Raw genomic sequence first — 23,490 nt, 5'->3', positions numbered from 1 at the left:
AGCACTATCAAGTCAAGGTCTATTCCTCACCACAGACGTATTAAGAAAAACAACGAACGCGCAACACTGTTGTACTATACAAGATCCTGTCGTTTGTTTTGCAAGAAACCCGGTCGTCAATAAGTTGTTTTTTTAAAAAAAAAAATCCTATTCAAAAATCAATTATCTGGAGTCTTTTGTATAGAGAAGTACCACACCTTTCAGGCAACTGGTATTAATGAGCAGGCATGACTATAGAATCTCCATCCGTTTTTCTGACAAAGCGGCAACTACTCCAGCCTCTCATTGAAATTCCATTAATCTGGTGCAGCCGGCTCCAGTGTGAAAATCAAAACTCCATCTAACCCTTTATCAGTTCACAATAACCTACCAGTGAACTCTGCCTGTTAGCATATAGCAAGTTATGATTTGGCTATCAATCAGGCTGCGAGCCAGTAAAATAAAAGCCGGCCAGGAACAGGGTGTCTGGCGAGAATTCTGCATCTTGCTTTATTCCGAGGCCTGTTCCCTGGCAGTTCTTTCCACCTTCCCCTCGTCTTGCTAAACCTCTTTCTCTAAGGTGTCTGGGACTCTGCACGTTTCTCCTCCCGTGCAATTTAATTGCTGCCGGCAATCAAGACAGAGCATCACTGAAGTGCGCTTGAATTTCATTAGAAGATATAACTTATGCCACTTTACTACAGTACCTAATAAACCATAAAAGAAACCCAAACACATATGGCTGGAGGGAATAACTGGAAAATTAGGTGGCCATTGGGGAATGGGATGAACTTTTGAACCAAGGAAACGGTGGGGTGGGGGGATATTTGTTAGAAAACAAAGTGGGGGTGGGTTTGAGGAGGCAGACTTTAAATACATATAGAGATATGGAGGGGGCAGAGGGTTGATATTTTCAAGCCGTACAGAAATTTATCGACATAATAAAACAAACACATGTTTATAGCTTATATAATCGATCAACGTTTGGATCCCGAGTTCATGCCGAACACTTGGCGACAACCGAAAGGACAAAACAACTTCATCAGATTTGACAAAAAGGCCTTTTGATGACCTGGGCTAACTTAGTTATACTGTAGTTACTGTTAAAAATAATTACCTTCTTTCTAATTAATGCACACTGTTAGTCAAAGGTCAGACAAAAAAGCAGGATTTTTTTCCCATATGACAATGTACCTACAGTCCTGCAAGCAGATTTTTGCTACACATTCTCAATTATCTTTCGACAAAACCCCAAAGTCAAATCAAAAGTTGATTTATTTATTTGTTTAAAAAACCTTGAAAATGGTGCTTTAATTCTTTAGGCGTGCTATAATTACTGAGTGTAGTGGTTTCCATTTAAATGGAGAAAAACAGTTTACTGGGACATATAGCGATTTCATTCTTCTCAATAAGTGTTCTTGCAATATTAACGCCCATTTCTGAATATGAATATTTTAGGTGTGCACAATCACATGGAGATACTGAAACAAAGTTTGTGCATTTAAAAACACTGAATGCCAACAAAAGCACAAACAGCTGAAACAAGTCTGAAGAGAAACAATGGGCTCAATTTGGTGGAAGTTGACCTTAAATGTAACTCCTTTCTCTGTACATAGAAGCCTTCGAGATCTGCTGGCTGCGTAGAGATAAATACAGATTTGCTTATTTTAACTTACGGAGCAGATATCAAAATGTCTGACATAGAGCAAAGCGAGCACAATTCGCACCAGAGAAGAATAAATCTGATATTTAACCAAGGAACAACAGCAAAATTCATAATTGCTTAGTTTGTATATCACAACAAACCATAGTCTGAAATTATGGTTTAACTTGAATGAGCAGCATGCTAGTGCACACTGCTCAAATGCACCTGCTACACATCCTCCCCCAGTTGTAAACAAACCATGGAGCAGCTCGCTTAGCATTACAAACTGATCAGCGCTTACACTTACCGTAGTTTCTCTCCAAAAAAAGCCAAAAAACCCCCACCACCCTAAGTAGAAACCAATACTAAAACAGCCACTCCACAATTGGTTGCCCAAACTAGGAGAGGAAGGAGCCAAGGGGGTGTTGCATCTTTACTTTTCATTTAATAACCAATGATGTTTTTAATGTCTGCTTCACCTTTGGATGGTGATGTACACCACCCCAATTTTTTATTTTTTAACTGAAAGACGGCATCAAAAAAATTCCAAAAATAAATAAATAAAATCAGCAACGAAGTTGGAAGCTTCTCAGATAACCCGCACATTCATATCGGTGGCACTTAATGCTTGAGCGTCAGCACTGCCGAATTCGCTTTCGCAAACAAAAACGGTTGTCCATTTTTAAACTAGCAAGGAGAAGACACTTCTCGCAACCTCTTCGTTATGCCCAGTGTGCAGTAAGCCATAGGCAGCAAAACACAGCTGCATATTTTGTTACGGTATAAACCACTTCTGTCTTTGCACCGTTTAACGCCAGGGGGAGAGGGGGGAGAGATTTATCTAAAAATTGCATAGAATCTGTTTTGCCAACAAATATAAAAGGGGTAGTCAAAAGCTAAAGGTTATTTTATTGCTCGTTTTTCCTTTACTGTAGAGCAAGTGGAATTCAGCAGAAGAGAACTCCGTTTGCAGAGTTCTATAAATGTGAAGATCCTGTTTTCTGAATCAGTTGTTAGAATGTTCATCACTTATGCACATATTTTACTTATCCCTGTTCTGCAATAGATATAATTTTATACCTCATAAAAGCAATATATGTTTCCAAAGGGAATAATCTGAAAAACATAAAATGTGGAGTAGCATGTTGCAGGAAAGCATTATTTTCAAACAGCAATTGAGTTGGAGCTACACAGTTTGATCATCATATGACAGAAAGGAAGAAAAAGTTGCTCGCTTCCAAGTCTAAAATTCGGAACAACTAATTAGTATACGCTTTTATGTGCATGCAAATTGTGATCTATCAACACTGTCAACTAGCAGAAAGAGATAGCTGCAAACAATGATGCAATAATCCCCATAGAACATTCACTTGTTCTTATCTTCAAAAATGTAAGAATGATTAAAATTTGATATATAATAAACTTGGACTGGGCGGGAGTACTGTTCAAATGTAAGCACCAAAAATTGTTTGATCGAGAAACGTCAGTACATTAATGGGAAGACACACCATAGGAACAATTAATTTAATATTTTATGAACTCGCTCTGTTTCAAGTGTGCCACATGCAAAAAGCAAAAATCCATCAAATGAATTCTCTTTCATTATTTATACACTAAATAAAACAAGTACAATAAAATTAAGGAAGAATCTGGTGCTGAATTAAGAAGAGATTTGCCCTAAAGAAAAGAAATCCGAGTGTATCAGTTGCTGATTCATTTGTGCGAGGGCAGGGAGGGAAAACTAAGAGATCTGCTTTGGTTACTGAAACAAACAAGCAAGTGTGCATTTTTAAAAAATCCCACTGTATCTTATTTTAGCCACTAGAGAGAGCTCTTCAGTTCCTTAAGGGTCTTGTGAAGGTAAGGAACAGGACCCACATGGTTCGCTGCTCATCTGTTTCCCAAGAATTGCACCAGCTCAGAGACACTGGCGGCCAACGAAACTCCCAAATCACTGTGATTATGGTACCTTGAGACAAAGAGAACCACTTACCATCAGAGGGGCCTTCATCCTCTTTATCACAGCGGTCAGACGCTACAGAGATATTGTCAGGAGGCACAGGGCAAGGGCCTTCACGCTCTTCCCCATCTTCAAGTTCTCCTGCACAAACCAAAATATTGATCAGGAGTTAAAACAGGCTCCTTTCAGTTTAATTATACACATATTCATCACGAGCTGAATTTCAAAGTAAAGCATGACCAAAACAAAAAACCCCAACCCGAATCCAACAATAAGCTTTCCCCTTGATCCAGTTACCCCAGAAGCATAGTTGAGATAAAAGTTACAGTAAAGAACAGGGCTGCCAACTTGAATAAAAATGGGGGAGGGGGACCAGGCAAGCCTCACCCCACAAAATTAATCACAAGATGTGGTACACGTACACCATTTGAATGACAATGCCAACAACTTGGGGCGGGGGGCTCAAATATTTTATTGGAGGGGGCAATAGGAATCGGCTCCTGTGGCAAGGTTACCAGATTTTTTTCAATGAATCCGGGGACACTTTTCAACTTCAGTCAGAATGATAGGATTTCGTAAGGGGACTGATTTGGAAATCTGGGGGCTGCCCCCGGGAAACGTGGGATATCTCGTAACCTTATCCTATGGTAAAGAATGAGAAAGAAGAGTTGGATCCAAAGTAAAGTTAGCTGAGCTTAAAATCATAAAACGTGATGTTCAAATCATGGTTAACATTCCATTAATTTCAATCTTAGTTGAAATCCCCACTCAGCCATGAAATTCACTGGGTAACCTGGGGCCAGTTGCTTTCTCTACCTCACAGGGTTGTGAAGATAAAATGGGGAGGACGACGATAGCTCTATACACCACCTTGAGCTCCTTGCAGGAAAGGAGATATAAATGCAAAAATAAACTCAACTTTACTTTGGATCCAACATGAAGTGTTTGAATGAGGAACGGCTTGTCAGCACTATCTAGCTACAGATTCCATTAACTACCATAATATCCCTTCCAGCAGAAACCCAATGCAATAATTCATTTATTAACTGGGGGTGGGGGGGAGGACCATGTTTTATTAGCTACACAGCAATATGTGCTTAAACGTAACATTTGATTTAGTGCTTTCTCTGACCATTCCAGCATAACAGCCACGCAATGCTGACATGCCATTGGTTGAACAATGTAGTCAGGTTTCCCTGCAGTAAACATTCGTTTGCTGCGGCAGCAAATCTTGGGCCATGTGTGGTATGACATACTTGTGACATGAACGCTTCATCACCCATCCACCTGCCAGTTCAACCTATATCTATCATGCCATCACTCAGTCCACTTTTCAGCAGCCTTGCGGTAGGGTAAATGCCACATGCCAAACTCAGCATAGATCCACTCAACACATAACACTCACATAACACCCGCTTGGTCATATGAATGGGCCCTTTAGCCTCTGCCGCTTGTCAAATCCATGGCTACTTGAACATTCGCTTCACAGTGTTGATTTGCAACAATAACCAACTAAAGTGTGTTGCACTGAGCCCTATTACTATTAGGAGCAGAGAGGTTACACAAGGGATTTAAAAACTTCTCTTCAGATGTTGTAAAATAAATGTAAAATGCCCTCCGTGAAATATTCGCCTCCTAAAGCATTTTTTTTTTAAAGGAAGGGCAGAACACAAAATAATAATTAGTGTCCAAATTCCACAGCAATTTAAATCCTGCACAACTGCTATTTGTCTAGCTCACATTGTGCTTCCCCAAAAGCTACAACTCCCAGGGCTTCTTTGTAATCTGGATGTGTCTTAGCTGAATCCTTCACAATGTACAGAATCAAAATAATTGCAACTATTTCTGGCTAACGCATGAGTGCGCCTTCTGAGTATCTTTGAAGCCCTGGAATGCTGATGAAAGCAACATTTACAGCTTACAGAAAGAACAGAATATCCCCATGTGTTTGAAAAATGCAGTCTCGTTAATCCAAAATCTCTAAACTGAAGTTTCAAAGTGTTTCTTACATACATTATAATACTCTGTGAATTTGAATCATTAAGGAATGATGAAAACAGGAAAGATAAAGTAACAGAGGTTTGCTCAACCTCATTTTGTCACAGAGTTGTGAACACAGACCAGAGCCAGTGTGGAATCACAGAAACCTCTCTGTCGTAAATGGGAAGCAAGCCAAGCAAAGGCCAGATCACATGGCAATTTCTTTCTAATTTTAAGGTCCACCAGCAGGGATCCACAAATCCCCAACCCCATAGGCAATTATTCGTACCTACGGGACCGCCTCTCCCGGTATACCCCACGGGGGACCTCAAGGTCCATAAATAGCAACACCCTAGTGGTCCTGGGCCCTAAGGAAGTTAGATTGGCTTCAACCAGAGCCAGGGCCTTTTCAACACTGGCTCCGGCTTGGTGGAACGCTCTGTCTCATGAGACCAGGGCCCTGCAGGATCTGATTTCTTTCCGCAGGGCCTGTAAGACAGAGTAGTTCCGCCTGGCCTTTGGCTTGGAGCCAATTTGATTCCCTCCCCCTCTTTCTTTTTCCTTTCTCCTCCTGTGATGAGGCTGCATTTTAATATTTTAATGTTGTATTTTAATCTTGTTTTTAAGTTGTATTCATTCAACTTGTTTTTATTGTTGCTTGTTAGCCGCCCTGAGCCCAGCCTTGGCTGGTGAGGGCAGGGTATAAATAAAAATTATTATTATTATTATTATTATTATTATTATTATTATTATTATTCTCCACTATTGATAACTTACTTAAGGAAGGGATCTCTGTACTAGATCATGAAGACCAATGATAAGGGCGGGCAGTCACAGAACTTTAGGAAGAGGGAAAGTGCAACGGCCTCACTTTGTGTTGCTAGAGTCTCACAACACCGACTCTAGTCACGACCAGCTGCAGCCCAAACTCCAGTCTTTCGGGTGACTATCCTAGGAAGTGTGCATGCATATGTAATAAACGTGTATGCATATGTAATTAATATCAATATTCAACACATATTTGAAGAAAGTATTCAAGCCACATTACATGCACTTTGCTGATGACCCCAGAATCAAATATTCCAATTGAATACTTTGGGGTGGGGAGTCAAAATTTTTACACAGAACATAAAATTAACACAGAGCACTTCTTATGTCATGTATACTAAATATGTCAAAGATTATTATTATTAATAATAATTTATTTATACCCCACCCATCCGTCTGGGTTTTCCGAGCCACTCTGGGCGGCTCCCAACAGATTAAAAACAGAATAAAACATCAAATATTAAAAACTTTCCTAAACAGGTCCCAATCAATTTATTAGAGCATTGGAAAAATGTCTAGCCCACATCACTGACACCATGCCAGCCCACAGTGTTGTACTGCCATGCCACTCAACAGCTGATGGATACCAAGGGAGAACTGAAAGGAAAAACATGGGAGAATGGGGTAGAAAAGAGAAGGGACCGAAACAGGGAGAACAAGCTAAAATAACGAGGAGGACACCCATCCTTTCCCTGGTGGCTACCTCCTCATATTCTTGGAGGAACAGCAACTGGGCTCAGAATCCAGCTCTCCCCTCCAGCTCCTGCAGCTGACATGAGATTTGGTTCAGAGTGCTGCTCTCCTGTTCCTCCAGTACATTGGTAGTAGAACCATCCACAAAGAAAGAGGCGAGAGTCCAGTGTGGCGTAGTGGTTAAGAGCGGTAGTCTCGTAATCTGGTGAACTGGGTTCGCTTCCCCGTTCTCTGAAGTCTCTCAGCCTCACTCACCTCACAGAGTGTTTGTTGTGAGGGAGGAAGGGAAAGGAGAATGTTAGCCGCTTTGAGACTCCTTAGGGTAGTGATAAAGTGGGATATCAAATCCAAACTCCTCCTCCTCCTTCCATTTCAGCCTGTTCGCTTCCTCATTTCTTCTGCTGTTCTTCCCTACCAGAAACCTCGTCCACTACCCCACTTTTCTGTGCCTTCCCCCATCATGGCGCCTCTTGTGCATCTCTCCCAGGGGGATGAGATTCTGGCAGCGTCCTTCGTGGGAGGCGGAGCCCAGTGTGAGATATGGGAAGCATAAGGTACCCAACTACAAGATTGGCGATGGAAAAGGCCACTCCTACCCTAGGAGTTGAAGATAATGGCTGGAGGTTAACCCGAGCCTAGACTGTGGACTCCCAACTATCAGCAAAGTTTATTTCTTTTTCATTTCCATGTGATAACGCAAATGGTCATATGGAACTAGTTTTCCCTTCCCTCCCTCTCGTTGATGGGAACCAACAGTGGCAGAGAACTCTTGATTTCATTCCCTGCTTGTGATCTTCCCAGAGGGATCCAGTTATCCACCGTGGGAAGCAGGATGCTTGACTAGATAGGCCTTTGGCCTGATCCAGCCAAGCTCTTCTCACGGTCCTCATTTGGAAGTTGTATACATACTGGAGAGTTTGGATTCGGCACAGAATTTTATTATATGTTTTATGGAGGGCAGACGCATCCCTGGTTACATTTCTCAATGTTGTGAGGAAAGTAGCACGAGGAATATATATATATATATATATATATATATATATATATATATATATATATATATAATACTCAAAGCCTCCAAGATTTGTGGAAGGGCGTTAAAAAGCACCAGATGTCTATATCTGCTAAGTCTGTCCATTTAAAAAGCCAACGTTAAGTGGGCTGCTTCCTCCTCAAAAGATTTAGACAAGATATACAGCATACTTAAAACTAAACCAAACATACCAATGCACTCTTTCATGCAACAAAAAGAAATGAGCTTTTCCTATAACACAAAAAAGTGTTATAAGAGCCAAACAAAGAGTTCATGTGATGAAGGATGCAACGCAGTTCACTTTAATATGTCCATATTTCCTCTTTAAAAAACAAAACCAAAACTCATGTTACATATATATATATACACACACATATACACACACACATTCATAGGCCTAGCCTTACGGCCAACACTCTACAGCTTCTCAAAGGGAGCCACATTTGAAACAATGAATGTTGTGCCTTCGTTCGGTCAGAGAAGTCACTCTTGAGCTTCTCACCCAATAATAATAATAATAATAATAATAATAATAATAATAATAATAATAATTGTCCCCCTGACAGGTGCCTTGTGTCTACTAGCATACCTGGGAGGGGGAAGGAAATCAATAAAGCAATGCGTTCAGTTGGTATCTATGTAATAGAAAACTAAACTACAAAGGAACAATAAGCACCAGGTAAATGTATCCAATACAATTTGCAGGCATAATTGAAAGCATTACAGCCTAATCAGACATCTAAAAGCAAGGCATGTTCAAACGAAATGTCTATAGACTCATTAGCGGGCAGCCATTCCATTATAATCATGCATAATGTCAGCGATGCCTTGAGCCTGTGCCAATGACAACAGCATAAATTTTGCATCTCATTTCTGCAGTCATAAAATTAATGATCAGTTTAAAAATACTTCTTTATAAAAAGTTATTACACAAAGAAAAAGCACGAATGTGTCCCTGTGACATAGCCAGGAGGATAATTAAGAGGCTAATGCTCATTAATATGGTTTCCCCAGAACAACCTTTGATTTATCCTAGAACTTTAAAAAAAAGTTTCATTAATTAAACACATTTAATGGTTACCGGAAAAAATACACTGTTCGTATTTTCTTTCGTCTGTGATTTAATCACTTATGTTTTGAGGCTAGGATGCTTTAATTTGCTCACAATATGACACACGGTACCTGACCCTTCTTTATTAAATAGCATCTTTTTTCATTTATAGTATTATTTGCTTATTGATCCTAGCAGATAATGGTGTTGGACTAAATACGGGAAGCTAGTCACTTAACTCCATTGTTAATGGAATTCCCAGTTATCGCAATAAAGATGTCAGATTGACTTTGCATCAGCTTCATATCAAGGAATCGGTATTTTATAGTGTCTTATATGTTTTCTAACACAAGTGAACTTTCTTCCGCCTATGCTCTCCACAACAAGCAGAGTGTTTTGACATCATCAATATTTCCTTCTGTCACAAAACCCGCAATAAAGGAGCCATCAACATATATTTCACTCAATACGTTTGAAGCAAACTGTTGCTGCTCTGAGAACCCACCCCGCCTCTCAGATCCCTAGACATATGTGCAGTGTTCACTATCTAACGAACCCATGGTCTCAAATTGCTCAGAGTTCCATCTCTAAAAAATCTCTTCATCTTCTGCTATATCACATTCCATTAGGAATTAAGCTGATCATTTATCCCACAACCAAACACCTTCTGCAGTGCTCTTAGCAAATTAACCAGTTGTGTATCTAATCATATACATTTTAGACCCTTTAGTTCCTAATTTCATTTCTTTTTTTAAAGAAAAGTCTTTCTGCTATTTTAAAAACAAATAGCTATACAGTGGTACCTCGGGTTACATACACTTCAGGTTACAGACTCCGCTAACCCAGAAATAGTACCTCAGGTTAATAACTTTGCTTCAGGATGAGAACAGAAATCGTGCGGCGGCAGCTGGAGGCCCCATTAGTTAAAGTGGTGCTTCAGGTTAAGAACAGTTTCAGGTTAAGAACAGACCTCCAGAACGAATTAAGTACTTAACCCGAGGTACCACTGTACTTGTCTTTCATGGTAGTTTGGCACCCCTGTTTATAACTACAGCGGTACCTCAGGTTAAGAAGGGAAGTCCAGGTTTTGAACTTAAGGAGCAATTCCCTTACCACCAATAACAGCAAAGGACATATGCATGTATGAAGCTCCTTACACAGAGTCAAGATTGTCGGCCCATCTTGCCCAGCAAGGACATTGTTAGAGGGTAAGACCGGGCAGTGCAAGCCTTGGGTCTTCTGCGGAGCACCCAGAAGCCCCTGCTTTTAAACCATAATTTCCCTAGTATTACCATTATCTGGTAGGAGGTGACTGGGTGTGTCATAAGGCAGAGTGCTGATGAACCCCCAGCCACTCATTGTCTTAATTTGCCCAGGGGCTTATGCCCAGACTCCTTCAAGTACAGAGCAAGTACAGGGGGGTGCTAGTAGTGCAGTGGAGAGTGTTGTTGTTGTTTATTAAATTGCTGTTGTTTATTAAATTTCTATACCGCCCTTCATCCGAGGGTCACAGGGCAGTTTACAATACAGTCGTACCTTCGAAGTGGGATGGAATCCATTCCGGAAGTGCGTTTGACTTCCAAAACGCTCAGAAGCTAAAGCACAGCTTCTGATTGGCTGCAGGAAGTTCCTGCAGCCAATCGAAAGCCCTGTCGGATCTTCGGGTTCCAAAGAACGTTTGCCAACCGGAACACTCACTTCCGGGTTTGCGGCGTTCGGAAGCCAAAACGTCCAAGTACCAAGGCATTCGTGGTCCAAGGTACAACTGCACAAAAATACAAACCATAAGGTAATGGGACCCCTGACCATTAGGTCCAGTCGTGACCGACTCTGGGGTTGCGGCGCTCATCTCGCTTTATTAGCCAAGGGAGCCAGCATACAGCTTCCGGATCATGTGGCCAGCATAACTAAGCCACTTCTGGCGAACCAGAGCAGCACACGGAAACGCCGTTTGCCTTCCCACCAGAGTGGTACCTATTTATCTACTTGCACTTTGACATGCTTTCGAACTGCTAGGTTGGCAGGAGCAGGGACCGAGCAACGGGAGCTCACCCCATCGCGGGGATTCGAACCGCGACCTTCTGATCGGCAAGTCCTAGGCTCTGTGGTTTAACCCACAGCGCCACCTGCATCCCTTATACAAACCATGGTAACAAACAAAAGCAATAACCCTGACACAGACACAGTTTAAAAGGCCATAGATGGTTTAATTAGCCAAAGGCCTTGGAAGAAGAGGAATGCTGTTGCCTGGTGCCTAAAGATATGTAATGAAGGCGCCAGGTGAGCTTCCCTGGGGAGAGCATTCCACAAATGGGATGCCACCACAGAAAATGCCTGTTCTCATGTCACCGCCCTCTGGACCTCTCGCCAGTGGCATAGCGTGGGTTCTCAGCACCCGGGGCAAGGCAAGTAATTTGCGCCCCCTAACCCGTGGATTTTAGCACTTGAGTCTCTTCCGCGCCCCCCCCCCGATGTTGCGCCAGGTGCGGCAGGCCCCCCTGCACCCCCCACGCTACGCCACTGCTCCCACAAGTCTTCAGGACAGCCATTCGAAGGCTGGCGCGGGGAGAAGGTCTCTCCGCCCCACCGCCAGGCTTCGGAGCATCCTTCCGAAGGCTGGCGCGGGGAGAAGGTCTCTCCGCCCCACCGCCAGGCTTCGGAGCATCCTTCCGAAGGCTGGCGCGGGGAGAAGGTCTCTCCGCCCCACCGCCAGGCTTCGGAGCAGCCTTCTGAAGGCTGGCGCGGGGAGAAGGTCTCTCCGCCCCACCGCCAGGCTTCGGAGCAGCCTTCCGAAGGCTGGCGCGGGGAGAAGGTCTCTCTGCCCCACCGCCAGCCTTCGGAGGAGGTCCGAGGACAGTGGGGTTCCTGCTTCCTCTTGGAGGGCCGGTCAAACGCGCCCCCCCAAATGTTGCGCCCAGTGCGGCCGGCACCCCTGGCACCCCCCACGCTACGCCACTGCCTCTCGCAGAGGAAGCACACGAAGAAGGGTCTCAGGTGATGATCGCAGGGTCCCGATCGGTTCATATGGAGAGAGGCGGTCCTTGTGGTATTTTGGCCTGAGCCAGTTGTTGCTATTTGGAAACGAACTGAAAGCCCCACTCACATCTATGCTTCTATGGACTAGGATCAATTTTAAATAATTTCCTCATTAGTATTTGTTATGCAATATTGATTTTACTCTTTTTTTTCTTTCTTTTAAAAAGCGCTGTGCTTGAACCAGGCAAAATAGTATTTTACCCATAGTAAAGTTAGGGTTTTTAATGTGGTGCTTTTATCCTTTCTGTTTCCTAATTCTGGCATCGTTGCAGTCCTGCACTGGGAACTGGCAGTAACTTTTGTGTGGGTGTTATGTGCGCTTGTAAACAAAAAACATATTTTCTGTTTCAGATATGTGCCACTTACAATACTGGCACCAATCCATGCTAAACATTTCTATTTGCAAGCTGCCCTGAACATACCCCTGTTGAAGGCTGGCATACAAATGCTAAAAATAAAATAAACTCTTATTATGTCCTGGCTAGAATCCCCATGTTATTGCAGGTTAGCAGAGAACCTACTGTAGTTTCATATACTTTTTTTTTTTTACCTCATGCTGTGACCCTCATGCTACCATTCACAGTCGGCAGGTCATGACCTCATGAATTAGCATCGTGAAAATAGGGCCATTTCAAATTCAGAACAGGCCACTGTAGCAGCCTGCTTTTAATGAAACCATAAAGGTCTGTTTCAATACATGCACTAGGCGATTATAGGCAAACCACGTTGGAGTTTCCCATTTCATCATTTCAGATCTTGTTCCCACATATAAAAAACTAAAAGTACAATACTGGCAAACGCAAGAAGCAATTTCTTTTGCTTAACACCAACACCAGTCAGGGAAACAAAATCTGCATTAATATGTTTGTGCTATATCACAAACTTCTAGACAATAAAAAATTTCTATTTTGAACATATTCAATTTCTGCTGAAACGTCTATTTAAAACTTGGGGTTCATTTAAAGAGCTGGGGGTTCACCTTAGAAAGGCAATATTAATTTCTAAAGGAAACAATCCTTTTTTAAAATTTGGAATGTAATGATTAGTTTGGTTGTTCTTGTAGTGGTGTGTCTTTCCCTGTTTTTAACAACACAAAAAGTTCACAAAAGGAAAATCCTGCAAGCTGTCCTCTTTTTCCTCCAGCAGGGGGAGCTAGCATCCTCATCCATGAAAAAGTCAACATGCACACACAGTGTGAACTCTGGACCTTTGAATTTTGGGATTTTAAATTGTACAACAGTACACTGAATAAAACTGGAGATCAGTTTAAAAGCCTACCAGTGAGCAAGATTTCTATGCCACGTGCAAATGAGTAGTCATATCCTTACCTCTTTCAGGAAAGTCTTGTGGGTAGCTGCAGAAGAGGAAGTGGGGGATGGGAAAGAAAGGATAATGTAAGTATTTGGAAAGTCTTAAGGCAACTTATTTTAAAAACGAGAACAAATACAACAGACAGAAAAACCAACAAGAGACACTGAATATTTTAACGTTAAGTGAAACTATCAAGGGAATATTTTACTAGCTTCAAGATGCCCTTCAAGATATTAAATTAAAGGTTTGCACGTTTTACACGAGACTGTATCTGGTTGGGTTGCATGCAATCTCCAACTTTAAGATCAATATATTAATCTGGAAAACTGATAGGTGTTTAAGTACAGCTCTGCAAAATACCTATTGACAGATAAGAAAGATTAGGTAAATCAAATGAACAAGAAAATCAATTAAGTTAAACTTGGCAAGAACATTTTGAGCACAAAAGAGTGAAGGTGCGAGTATCGGTAAAACTAATGAAATACAAAGAAGGAGCAAAAGAAAACAACAACAGAAAATGCCATTAAGCCACTTATGTGAGCGGAGAATAAGGCCAGGAGGAGTAAGCCCATGTGGTGCCCCTCCAGATGTTGCCAGACTACAACTCCCATCAGCCTCAGCTAGCATGGCCAATGGTCAGGGATTATGCGAGCTGTAGTCCAACATCTGAAATGCAACAATCTGGATGGAAGAGTAATGAGTAATGGAGCTTCAGAACTGATCTAACTTCTGTGATCGTTTGAAGCCTCGACGTGCACTGCTTAGAAACCAGGGTGTTTATATTGCTGATATAGATAAAAAAATAAAATTAATGACTGAAGCACCAATAACTTGTTATTGCAACAAGCAGCCTGTGGAGATCCACAGTGGTTTGGTACTCATATGGGGCACGGCCTGTTCAAGATGCATCTGACCAGTAAATCCTTTAACAGGCCAACAAATATTTGCATACGCGGATCAGGCAGTGCTTTTTTTCTGGGGGATGCAGATTTTGTGAATCTAAGTTTGGTCTCATTGAGGGCCAGTATTGCAATATGAGTAGGAAAATCCGAGTACCACTTTTTTAAAAAGAAAAAAAGCACTGAGATCAGGACAGATCAAAACACTGCGCACTAAATCCAATATTGCCCTTTATACAATTCGCTGAGGGATAAATTCCTCTATTCATTTCAAGGGGGGGGGGGTTCACAGTTCCATGGGATGAGGTCAAAATTAGATAACTGTTGGCTGGTGTAGACAAGTTTGTTACCTCCAGGGGAGCTTTATATGCACTAGCAATGAGAAAGTTATGGGCTACTTTTTTTAGCCAGAACAGACACACACCGGGGGGGGGGGGGAGGGAGGGAGGGAGGGAGGGAGAGAGAGAGAGAGAAACACATAAGATTTGGGAAACTTTACTGTCCTAAGCTCTAATAGCTTGCAACTCTGAAAACTGATATGTTTTAACTTACTATCTGATTGTCTTGGGGGTTTGTGCATTTTTGTGTGTGATATGTTTTATAACAGCAATTGACTATAAACAATAACAATCTGACTGATTTAATATGGGGGATTGTTCAGTTGGTTAGAGCACAGTGCTGATAACACCAGCGTTGCAGGCTCATTCCCTTTATAGGACAGCTGCAGATTCCTGAATTGCATTGGGCAGAGTATCTTCCAACCCTACAATTCCATAATTCTATGATCTCTGTGTCCTCACTTCAGTCCTTGAAGAGTGTTGGCTCTGGCTTGTAATTAAGCAATTAAGACATGCTTACCAGTGCTAAATGTTACACTGGCTGCAACTCATCAAAACTTTTCTTTGCTAAAGTATTATATGCACAGACAAATCTCTCACAGTAACTTACACTGACAAATTATATTCACAAGAATCACTGCACAGATTCACAAGAATCTGTCTACTGCCCAGTTCACACAACCATTTCTCCAGGCCACCATAAAGAATTACATGGAGTCAGTAAGCAAGGTTTACGTGTAAACTAGCCTGCAGGAATAGTACAAAGTAGGTCAAAGTTTTCTGTACAGAGCAAGTTCATTTCAAATGCCGATCTGTTTACACAGAAACCACAGCAATCTCACTCCATTCTTCTGCAATTCTTCATTTTCCATGAAACGATTATTCACAGGTTGGGTAGCATGCCATGATTTCTCTTATTAGGTAAATAATCTGTCTGGGTCAACCAAGAGCTCTGGTATTTCTAAGTTCAGAGACTGGGTGCACCGATTTGGCAGCATGCTGGTCTCTATAAGCCCACAAAGCTGACAAGCACTGGCAGAAGACCATGATAAGCTATTCCATCCAGACTGCAGACTTCCTACACTGAACCTGAGAGTTGCCGGAGGGGGCGGGAACTCAGGCCACTGCTATTTAGATGTGCATTTGCATTCTAGTTTAAGAAATTTAAAGGCACATTCCTTTCACATTTTCCCATCTCTCTCTTTTTTTTATGCAAACAAAATGCCACGGCCTGCTCTGAGATGCCAAAGAAATGCAAGCAACCCAACCACATGCACAAACAACTGCAAGGAAGGATCCCCCCTAAAAAAATCCTCAAAAGAACCCAAGAGGGACAGAAATGCTTCACTCTTATTACTCATCAGGACGTAAAGCCATAAAAAGGTAGTGCAGTTCTTTCCTTTCCCCAGTACAGACTTGTATTTTAACAACTCACCTGCTAGCCACAGGCAACTAGGAATTCCATACAGGTGAGTGAACAAGTCTGTTGGGGTGAGATGGATCTCACCATCAGTCCTCTGCCTGTCCGCTTGGTTTCCATGCTAGCTGCGAAGGAAGAAAAGCCTCCACAACCAGTACAGAAACACAGCTGGAGGGAAGCTTTGTCTGCTTAGTGCAAGACAGCTTTCCTTTTTTATTAACTAACCTACTGAGAAGCAGCAGCCTGCGTTTCTGGCCTGGCTTCAGAACAAAAGACTCTTCTGTGCCGAACTTTTCACAACAAGCAAGAAACAACCACATTGCAGTAGCCTGGCCACGTGGCATGTCCCAAACCGGACCAGCATAATCGAAATCATTTAAATGGCAAGGATCTGGAATTTATAGGCCATGTTCACACATAATGGTGAGCCAAAGTTTCTGGCTAACCATGGTTTACTGTGATGAGCCCTGACCATGTGATCATCATCTGAGGCTCTTCTTTGTGTGCTCCCACTATAGGAGTTTCAGGGGGTGACAACATGAGAATGGGTGTTTCAGGCCTGGTACCATTTTTATCTTTTTTCAGGCATGAATCTGGGCTTTACGACCTTAGTTTGAAGGGTAGCACTGCAGCTTATTTTAGCAGGGAAGGATCAGTAATTGTATTTTTAGGTTTTTATCGGTTGTTCTTAACTGGTTTTAAAGTATACAGCTTTGGGTTACTCTCAGGGCCAGATTTAGGTCTGATGAGGCCCTAAGCTACTGAAGGTAATGGGGCCCTTTATGTGTCCAGCTGTCCTTTGTCAACAACAAATTACCGCTGTTTTTTGTGTTGAATATATGATATAGGTACTTTATGGACCTAGTAGGTATCTGAAGCCATTTGCACATGCAGAATGTTGGCACCCTATATATAGAAATGAGCAAACCAGTGATATTTTAAGGAGCAGGCTAGCAGGCAGGGCCCATTACTTACATCACAGGAGCCAACACAACACACTGTTGCTGTATGTATGTTTTATTTTATTTGTTTTTTATCTTATATTTTGGAAATGTACATCCAGGGATTTTTTTCCCTTTACATTTTTTGGGGGCCCACTCCTAAGCTATAGCTTGTTTAGCTTATACAGAAATCCGGCACTGTGTTACTCTGTGAGAAAAGCGACTCACAAATATAGGAAGTAATAATAAGAATTGTAAGAGAGCAATATGATACTGAACTGTACTTGATCGCTTCCACTTAGCTCCTGGCACAAGTGGGAGGGGCAACCAGGAAGCCTTGGCTTGCTGCTCTCTAACAAGTCACTATCCATAAGCCAACAACAAACCATGGTTTATAGCTGGCTAGCAACCATGGCTTGATAGAGAGCAACAAACCATGAGCCAGAGGAGTGAAGATGGAGGAGTGAAGAGGGAATTACTCAGCAGCATACACTAGTATTCCACTCATTCACAACAAACCATGATGATCCATAAATTCTGGTTTACAGTTCTAACTAAATACTGCCATTGGGTGCCCTCTTTCAGCCTCAGTTTTTCCACTGTTAAAACGTGAAGAAATAATAATGATAGGTTTGATGCAGGGATAATTCACTTTCTGCACTAAATGCACAGTATACATGCATAATTGCTTACTTGGACTTGATGTCTTTTATCTTCTTAATCAGAGCATCCCTCTTTTCCTTTGCTCTTTTGGATAAATTCTCTCCTTTTAGGGTATCCAATATAAATGTGTCGACATCTAAATCATGAAAGAATAAAAGGAGAGAGAGATGAGTCAAAAGAAGAAATGATAATTCTCAGAAGATAAATACCTCTATTATGGCTTTTTTCATAAGGCAATAATATCCAAACTATCTAATGGAATTACTTTATCAGTCCCAGGCATAATATAATTGAAAGATATTTCAAACTCTAAATTGGATAGATTTGTTCACTGCTGTGCTTATGCTTAGCACAGCAAATGCTGTTTTGACACTTGCAATCATTAAATGAACAAGAACCCAACAAGTTTTAATAAACTGTCAAAGTGTGTAAAATATATATACACCCCATTACTTGAGAAATAAAAGCTAGAAGACAATAAACTGTTCTAATGCATATATGATTGAGCAAGATCAAACATCATTTGGCACTTTCATTAACAAAAGCCCATTTTCAGAAGTGACCGTAGACTTATGATGTCTTCCTCTGGGTTAAAGCTGGTCCCAATTTTGAAAGCATGTGGGTAAAAGTGTCACATTAAAACTAGTCAATAATCTCAAAGACATCGACAGTATAATTCTATGGACAGATGATATGACACCAGAACACTTAATATTTGAAAAACGAACCTATATTTTAAGTTTCACTGGATTTTGATCATTAAAAACATGGAAATAACATTTAACTTCACACGTAGAACAAACTATGCAGTTTACATTTTTGCATTTTGTTTTGTTTTGTAATCCCCTTTGCAAATGATTAAATACCCTCCAACATCTAAATGCTTTGTAGTATTTTACTATGAGAATTGGGGAGGGGGGGTTGCTCTGAGGGTGGAGAGGTCAGCATACAAACAAGTCCCCTTAGGAAAGACAACCATTTAAGCACAGTAAGAGAAAATTTGGAAGAATATGTTGTAAAAATGGGTAAAGCAGCTTGTGAAATTAGATGTAGTTTTATTTATTTGTCTTCCCCCCACACACACTCACATATTGAGGAAAGTGGTCTTAAGTGGGACAGGGGTGGAATCAAAATTTAAATCCCAAACCTGACTAGTTAGAATGGCGGGGGGGGGGGGATTAGAATGGTCTTGAGGAAACTGAGCACCACTTTCTTAAATGCAAAAACATAAACCCAAGTTTACATACTCTTGGATGTACCCATCTAAGTTTCCCTGACAGGTAACTGGAAGAAAAGCCAGGAGGACAAGATAACCAGGCCCACTGTTAATTAAAAAAGAAGCTAATTGAGCAGCAAGTATATAAAAAATACCCCATGCCATTTTTATTACAGATCTGACACTTACATCAAATTTATAGCAAAGACAATTGAACTATGTTTCAGATACTGTAGGCTATTTCAAGAATGTCAGTGGTCTCCTTTTCTCTCTCTCACTCTCTTAACTTCAATGTATCTAGCCTCATTTCAATACTGTTTTAATAGATGGTAATTGCAAAGGTAATCAGCTTAAATGATATCCACATAATGGTTATGTCTTATTCAGTTATCCAGAATCCGTCTGTGATGAACATTCATTTCACTAATGTTCAGAATGGAAATGAAGCACTATAAGAATTCAATCTTTATGTCCGAGAACTAAATGTAGAAAATATCATATTCTACCTTGGCTAGATTGCCTTAACAGAGAGCATGGGCATAAGAAATAAGGAGGGTGGTTACCATTCTTTTAATTATGGTCGCTAAATCAGTTTTATAGGATCAGACGGATCATCCATATTCAAGATCCGCAACCTTGCCAACCTTCTCATTTTGTAAAACTTACTCCTCCTCCTCCCCCAAAAAACTTTTGACCACTGTCTTGAAAGTAAACTGGCACATGACAATATAGAAGTTGGCCATCCCTGATCTAACCATATAGGTTTGCCAAAGAATATATACAACTGTACTCACTGGACACAACACAGCAGAGAGTTCGGCAAGATCAGTGAATAGGGTTTCCAGCTGTTGTTGGACTACAATTCCCATCATCCCTGAGCACTGATCCTGCTAGCTAGGGATGATGGGAGTTGTAGTCCAACAACAGCTGGAGACCCTGGTTTGGGAAACCCTGTACGAGATGTTCCTTGGGATCCCTTCAACCTCTTTCATTCTATGATTTTATTATTCTAAGACTGCTTTGAAGATTAATAAGCAAATCTTAAATGAGAGCTATTCAAACCTATGTAATTCAATTCCAAATAATGTGCTTTTTGTCCAAACACTAGTATGTTGTAACTTGTCTTTGAACTTTGGATGAGGGGTGGTCTATTATTTTAGATGAAGATTATGATTATAGCCCTTGGAGCAGTTATGCAAAAGTAGATGATAGTGGTTATTTCTTCAGTAAAGTCTCAAAGACCAGATACATGTAAGCCCTTCATGTGGGTGCACTGATGTACGCAAAATTAGTTGAGGTACAGAAAACAAGATGAGGCTCACAAGCCATCCCACGACCTGCAAGACTTCCTTGGAAGTCCAAAAGCATATGCTATCTAATCTCTATTCTTACTGCAAATACTCCACTGAAGCACTACAATCTGACTTATACTGCTAAATATTTAAGACTCTCTTTCCCCATCCTCACTAGCCCTAACCCATTCACTTTTCTCACAACTATTTTAGGCAAGAATCCGTATGGGCATATCCAAGGCACCGTCGTCACTGAACAAACGTTTAAAGGTTGCAGTTGTCCAACCTGGAAAAATCTGGTCCAACAGCCTAATGGCCTATCATCCAGAAGGGTTATAATATATTACAACCCCACAAAAACTAGCCCTGGAACAAAGAAACTGGAGGCTTGTTTGCAGCCACTTATCACCAGCACCCCTTAACTTGTTTCAGCTTCTGATTTATCAAGAAGAAACTAATCCACTAATATGTCATTACATCTTGGGTTAATTAGTCATGTAAACAAGGCCAGAGTCAGCAGCAGTACATAGAAAGGCCAGGAGAGGTGCCCATCACCTCAATGCAGGGCGTTGCTCTCTCAGTCTTTTTCATATTGATACAGGCTGCCTCAGCAAGTCAGAAACAGATACAGTGGTACCTCGGGTTACATACGCTTCAGGTTACATACGCTTCAGGTTACAGACTCTGCTAACCCAGAAGCAGTAGCTTGGGTTAAGAACTTTGCTTTAAGATGAGAACAGAAATCGTGCTCCATCGGCGCGGCGGCAGCAGGAGGCCCCATTAGCTAAAGTGGTGCTTCAGGTTAAGAACAGTTTCAGGTTAAGAACGGACCTCCGGAACGAATTAAGTACTTAACCCGAGGCACCACTGTATCCCAAAGAACCAGAGCATAATGCTCTGCCTTGTGGAAGATGAGCAGAAGAAACTCCAAATACATTGGTTTTCTTATGTCTTTAAAACCAGCAGGAAGTGCCTTCCTGGCCAGATCCATTTGGCAGATGCCCTACAATCAAAAAAGTTGCCACCTAAGCATATTTTTAGGAGTTAAAAAGAGTTTTCAGGAGTTTTTCTCTTTTTAATTCAGGTCAACCAACAAAATAATAGCTGGATGGAATCTTAATTGGTCTAGGCTCACCTGGAATGTAACAGGTTTTTCAGAGTTTGTGAAAATACATTATTATTATTATTATTATTACTATTATTATTATTATTATTTACTAAATTTCTATACCGCCCTTCATCTGAGGATCACAGGGTGGTTTACAATATAAAAAACCAAAAATGCATAACACAGTAACAAACAAAAACATTAACACACACCTCACACACAGTTTTAAAAGTGGTAGATTACCCACGGGCCAGGGAGAAGAGGAATGTTTTTGTCTGACAAGCCTCTCTGTGGAGAAAATTCCACAAACAGGGAACCACCGCAGAAAAGGCCCCCAGAAATGAACTGGCAGCCAGCCCAGTACTGGTGTTCTATGCTTAAACTATCTTGCCCAGTAAGCAACTAGGTCACTGAACTCTGCACCAGCTGAAGTTTTTTGAACTGTCTTCAGAGGTAGCCCCACATAAAAACGTACTGCAGTAATCCAAACAAGAGGTTATCAGAGCATAGACAACACAAGTTAGGCTATCCCTGTCCAGATAGGGGCACAATGGGCCACCAATGGAAGCTGATGAAGGCACTCCGCACCACCGAGGCCACCTGAACCTGAGGCGACAGCAATGGGTCCAAAAGTACCCCCAAACTACGTACCCACTCCTTCAGAGGGAGTGTAACTCCATCAAGAGCAGGCAACCTCCTGCCCATGTGTCTCATTTTTAAGCAGCTGAGATTAAAGATGTATTCCTTGGTGTTTTATTCTCACCTTGTAAAATATATTCCCTTTCTCTAGTCCAGGCATCCCCAAACTCGGCCCTCCAGATGTTTTGGACTACATCTCCCATCATCCCTAGCTAACAGGACCAGTGGTCAGGGATGATGGGAATTGTATTCCCAAAACATCTGGAGGGCCGAGTTTGGGGATGCCTGCTCTAGTCTTAGGAATGTATATATGCATACACACATCCTACACATTTATGCTCGAACTCAGGACGAAAGGGAGAAACGTGCTAAGAGGAAGGCACGTTTAGCAAACCCTCACCATGATCAACTCCCGCCCGGGAAACCTATGTCCCCACTGTGGAAGGATGTGTGGATCCACACGTCACTTACGGACTCACTGTTTAGACCGTGTTCATGGAAGCTAATCTTACTCGGCTACGAGCGATCGCCAAAGAAGCAGCTATGTAGGTTGTTGATGGGAGACCCTGCATTTGTAAGCTTATGCTGCAAGAAGTTAATTAGACTTTAATTAAGGCGCTTACAGGACCATTTGTCTTTGTATTCCTGCTCACTCTGGAAGAGGTTATTTAAGCAAGTTGACTCTTAACCCCATACATACACAGAAAGTCCCACTGAGTACAACAGACTGTCCATTCAGGTAAATGGGTATAAAATTGTATCATTAGGAATTGGGGAGGGGGAAACAGGTTCTTCATTCCAGGCAGAAAGAAAAATCACAAACACAAAAAGGCCACTGCTTGGGACAGGAGAAATTGGGAGTTTATTCCAAAGTTTCTTGAAAGGGAGTAAAAGAAGAACTTTATAGCAGAAGTTGTAGGTTACCAGTCACAAGATGCATTTGTCAAGATAAGCGATGCAAATTTCAACAAGGAAGAGACATTCAGAGTGTATATCGGGCAACACAGGAAATGCAGCATAGTACAGAACTGTTCTCCCATTTGTCAGATGCATGGAAATGTAAGCAAATATGTGGACTTCATAGGCCTCTTTCATTTGGTTAAAGAGGAAGCTTCTACATTTTGGACTTCTCCATTTAGTTCACTCCACCACCCTGCATTCACACATAAAAGCTGACTGTGATATTGGGGGGCGGCGGGAGTCAGGAAGCTGGCTGGACACATTGAAGCACTTTAGTTCCTCAAATAAACACTCTTAACTATGCTTTGCCAATGCTATTGCTTCTGGGGGGACGCAGGGGCATGCATACCCCTAACATTTTGTGAATCTTTGTACTTTTGTCCATTTACTACCTTTATTTTTCGCGATTTGAACTATAAAATGAGTCAAACATTTTTTTAAGAAAAAAACACTGTATATTTGTATATGCATAATTTAACAATTTGCCCAACAGCTTCC

General features: G+C 41.5%; 1 protein-coding gene across 2 annotated transcripts in view; it reads right to left on the bottom strand.

Moving 5' to 3' along the window:
• Positions 1–23,490, bottom strand: part of SKAP2 (src kinase associated phosphoprotein 2) — a 115,688-nt gene that overhangs the window by 83,419 nt on the left and 8,779 nt on the right. For both annotated transcript variants that reach the window (XM_082193517.1, XM_082193518.1), the window contains 3 exons: positions 17,808–17,913; positions 13,534–13,559; positions 3,618–3,725 (listed from right to left, as the gene is read on the bottom strand). In XM_082193517.1, coding sequence (XP_082049643.1) covers positions 3,618–3,725; positions 13,534–13,559; positions 17,808–17,913 — 240 coding nt within the window. The remainder of the gene's footprint in view (positions 1–3,617; positions 3,726–13,533; positions 13,560–17,807; positions 17,914–23,490) is intronic.

Source organism: Podarcis vaucheri, assembly GCF_965113315.1.
Source record: "Podarcis vaucheri genome assembly, chromosome: 12".
Lineage (NCBI taxonomy): Eukaryota > Metazoa > Chordata > Lepidosauria > Squamata > Lacertidae > Podarcis > Podarcis vaucheri.
The sequence above is the reverse complement of the archived record's forward strand: the minus strand, read 5'-3'. Positions and strand labels throughout refer to the sequence as shown.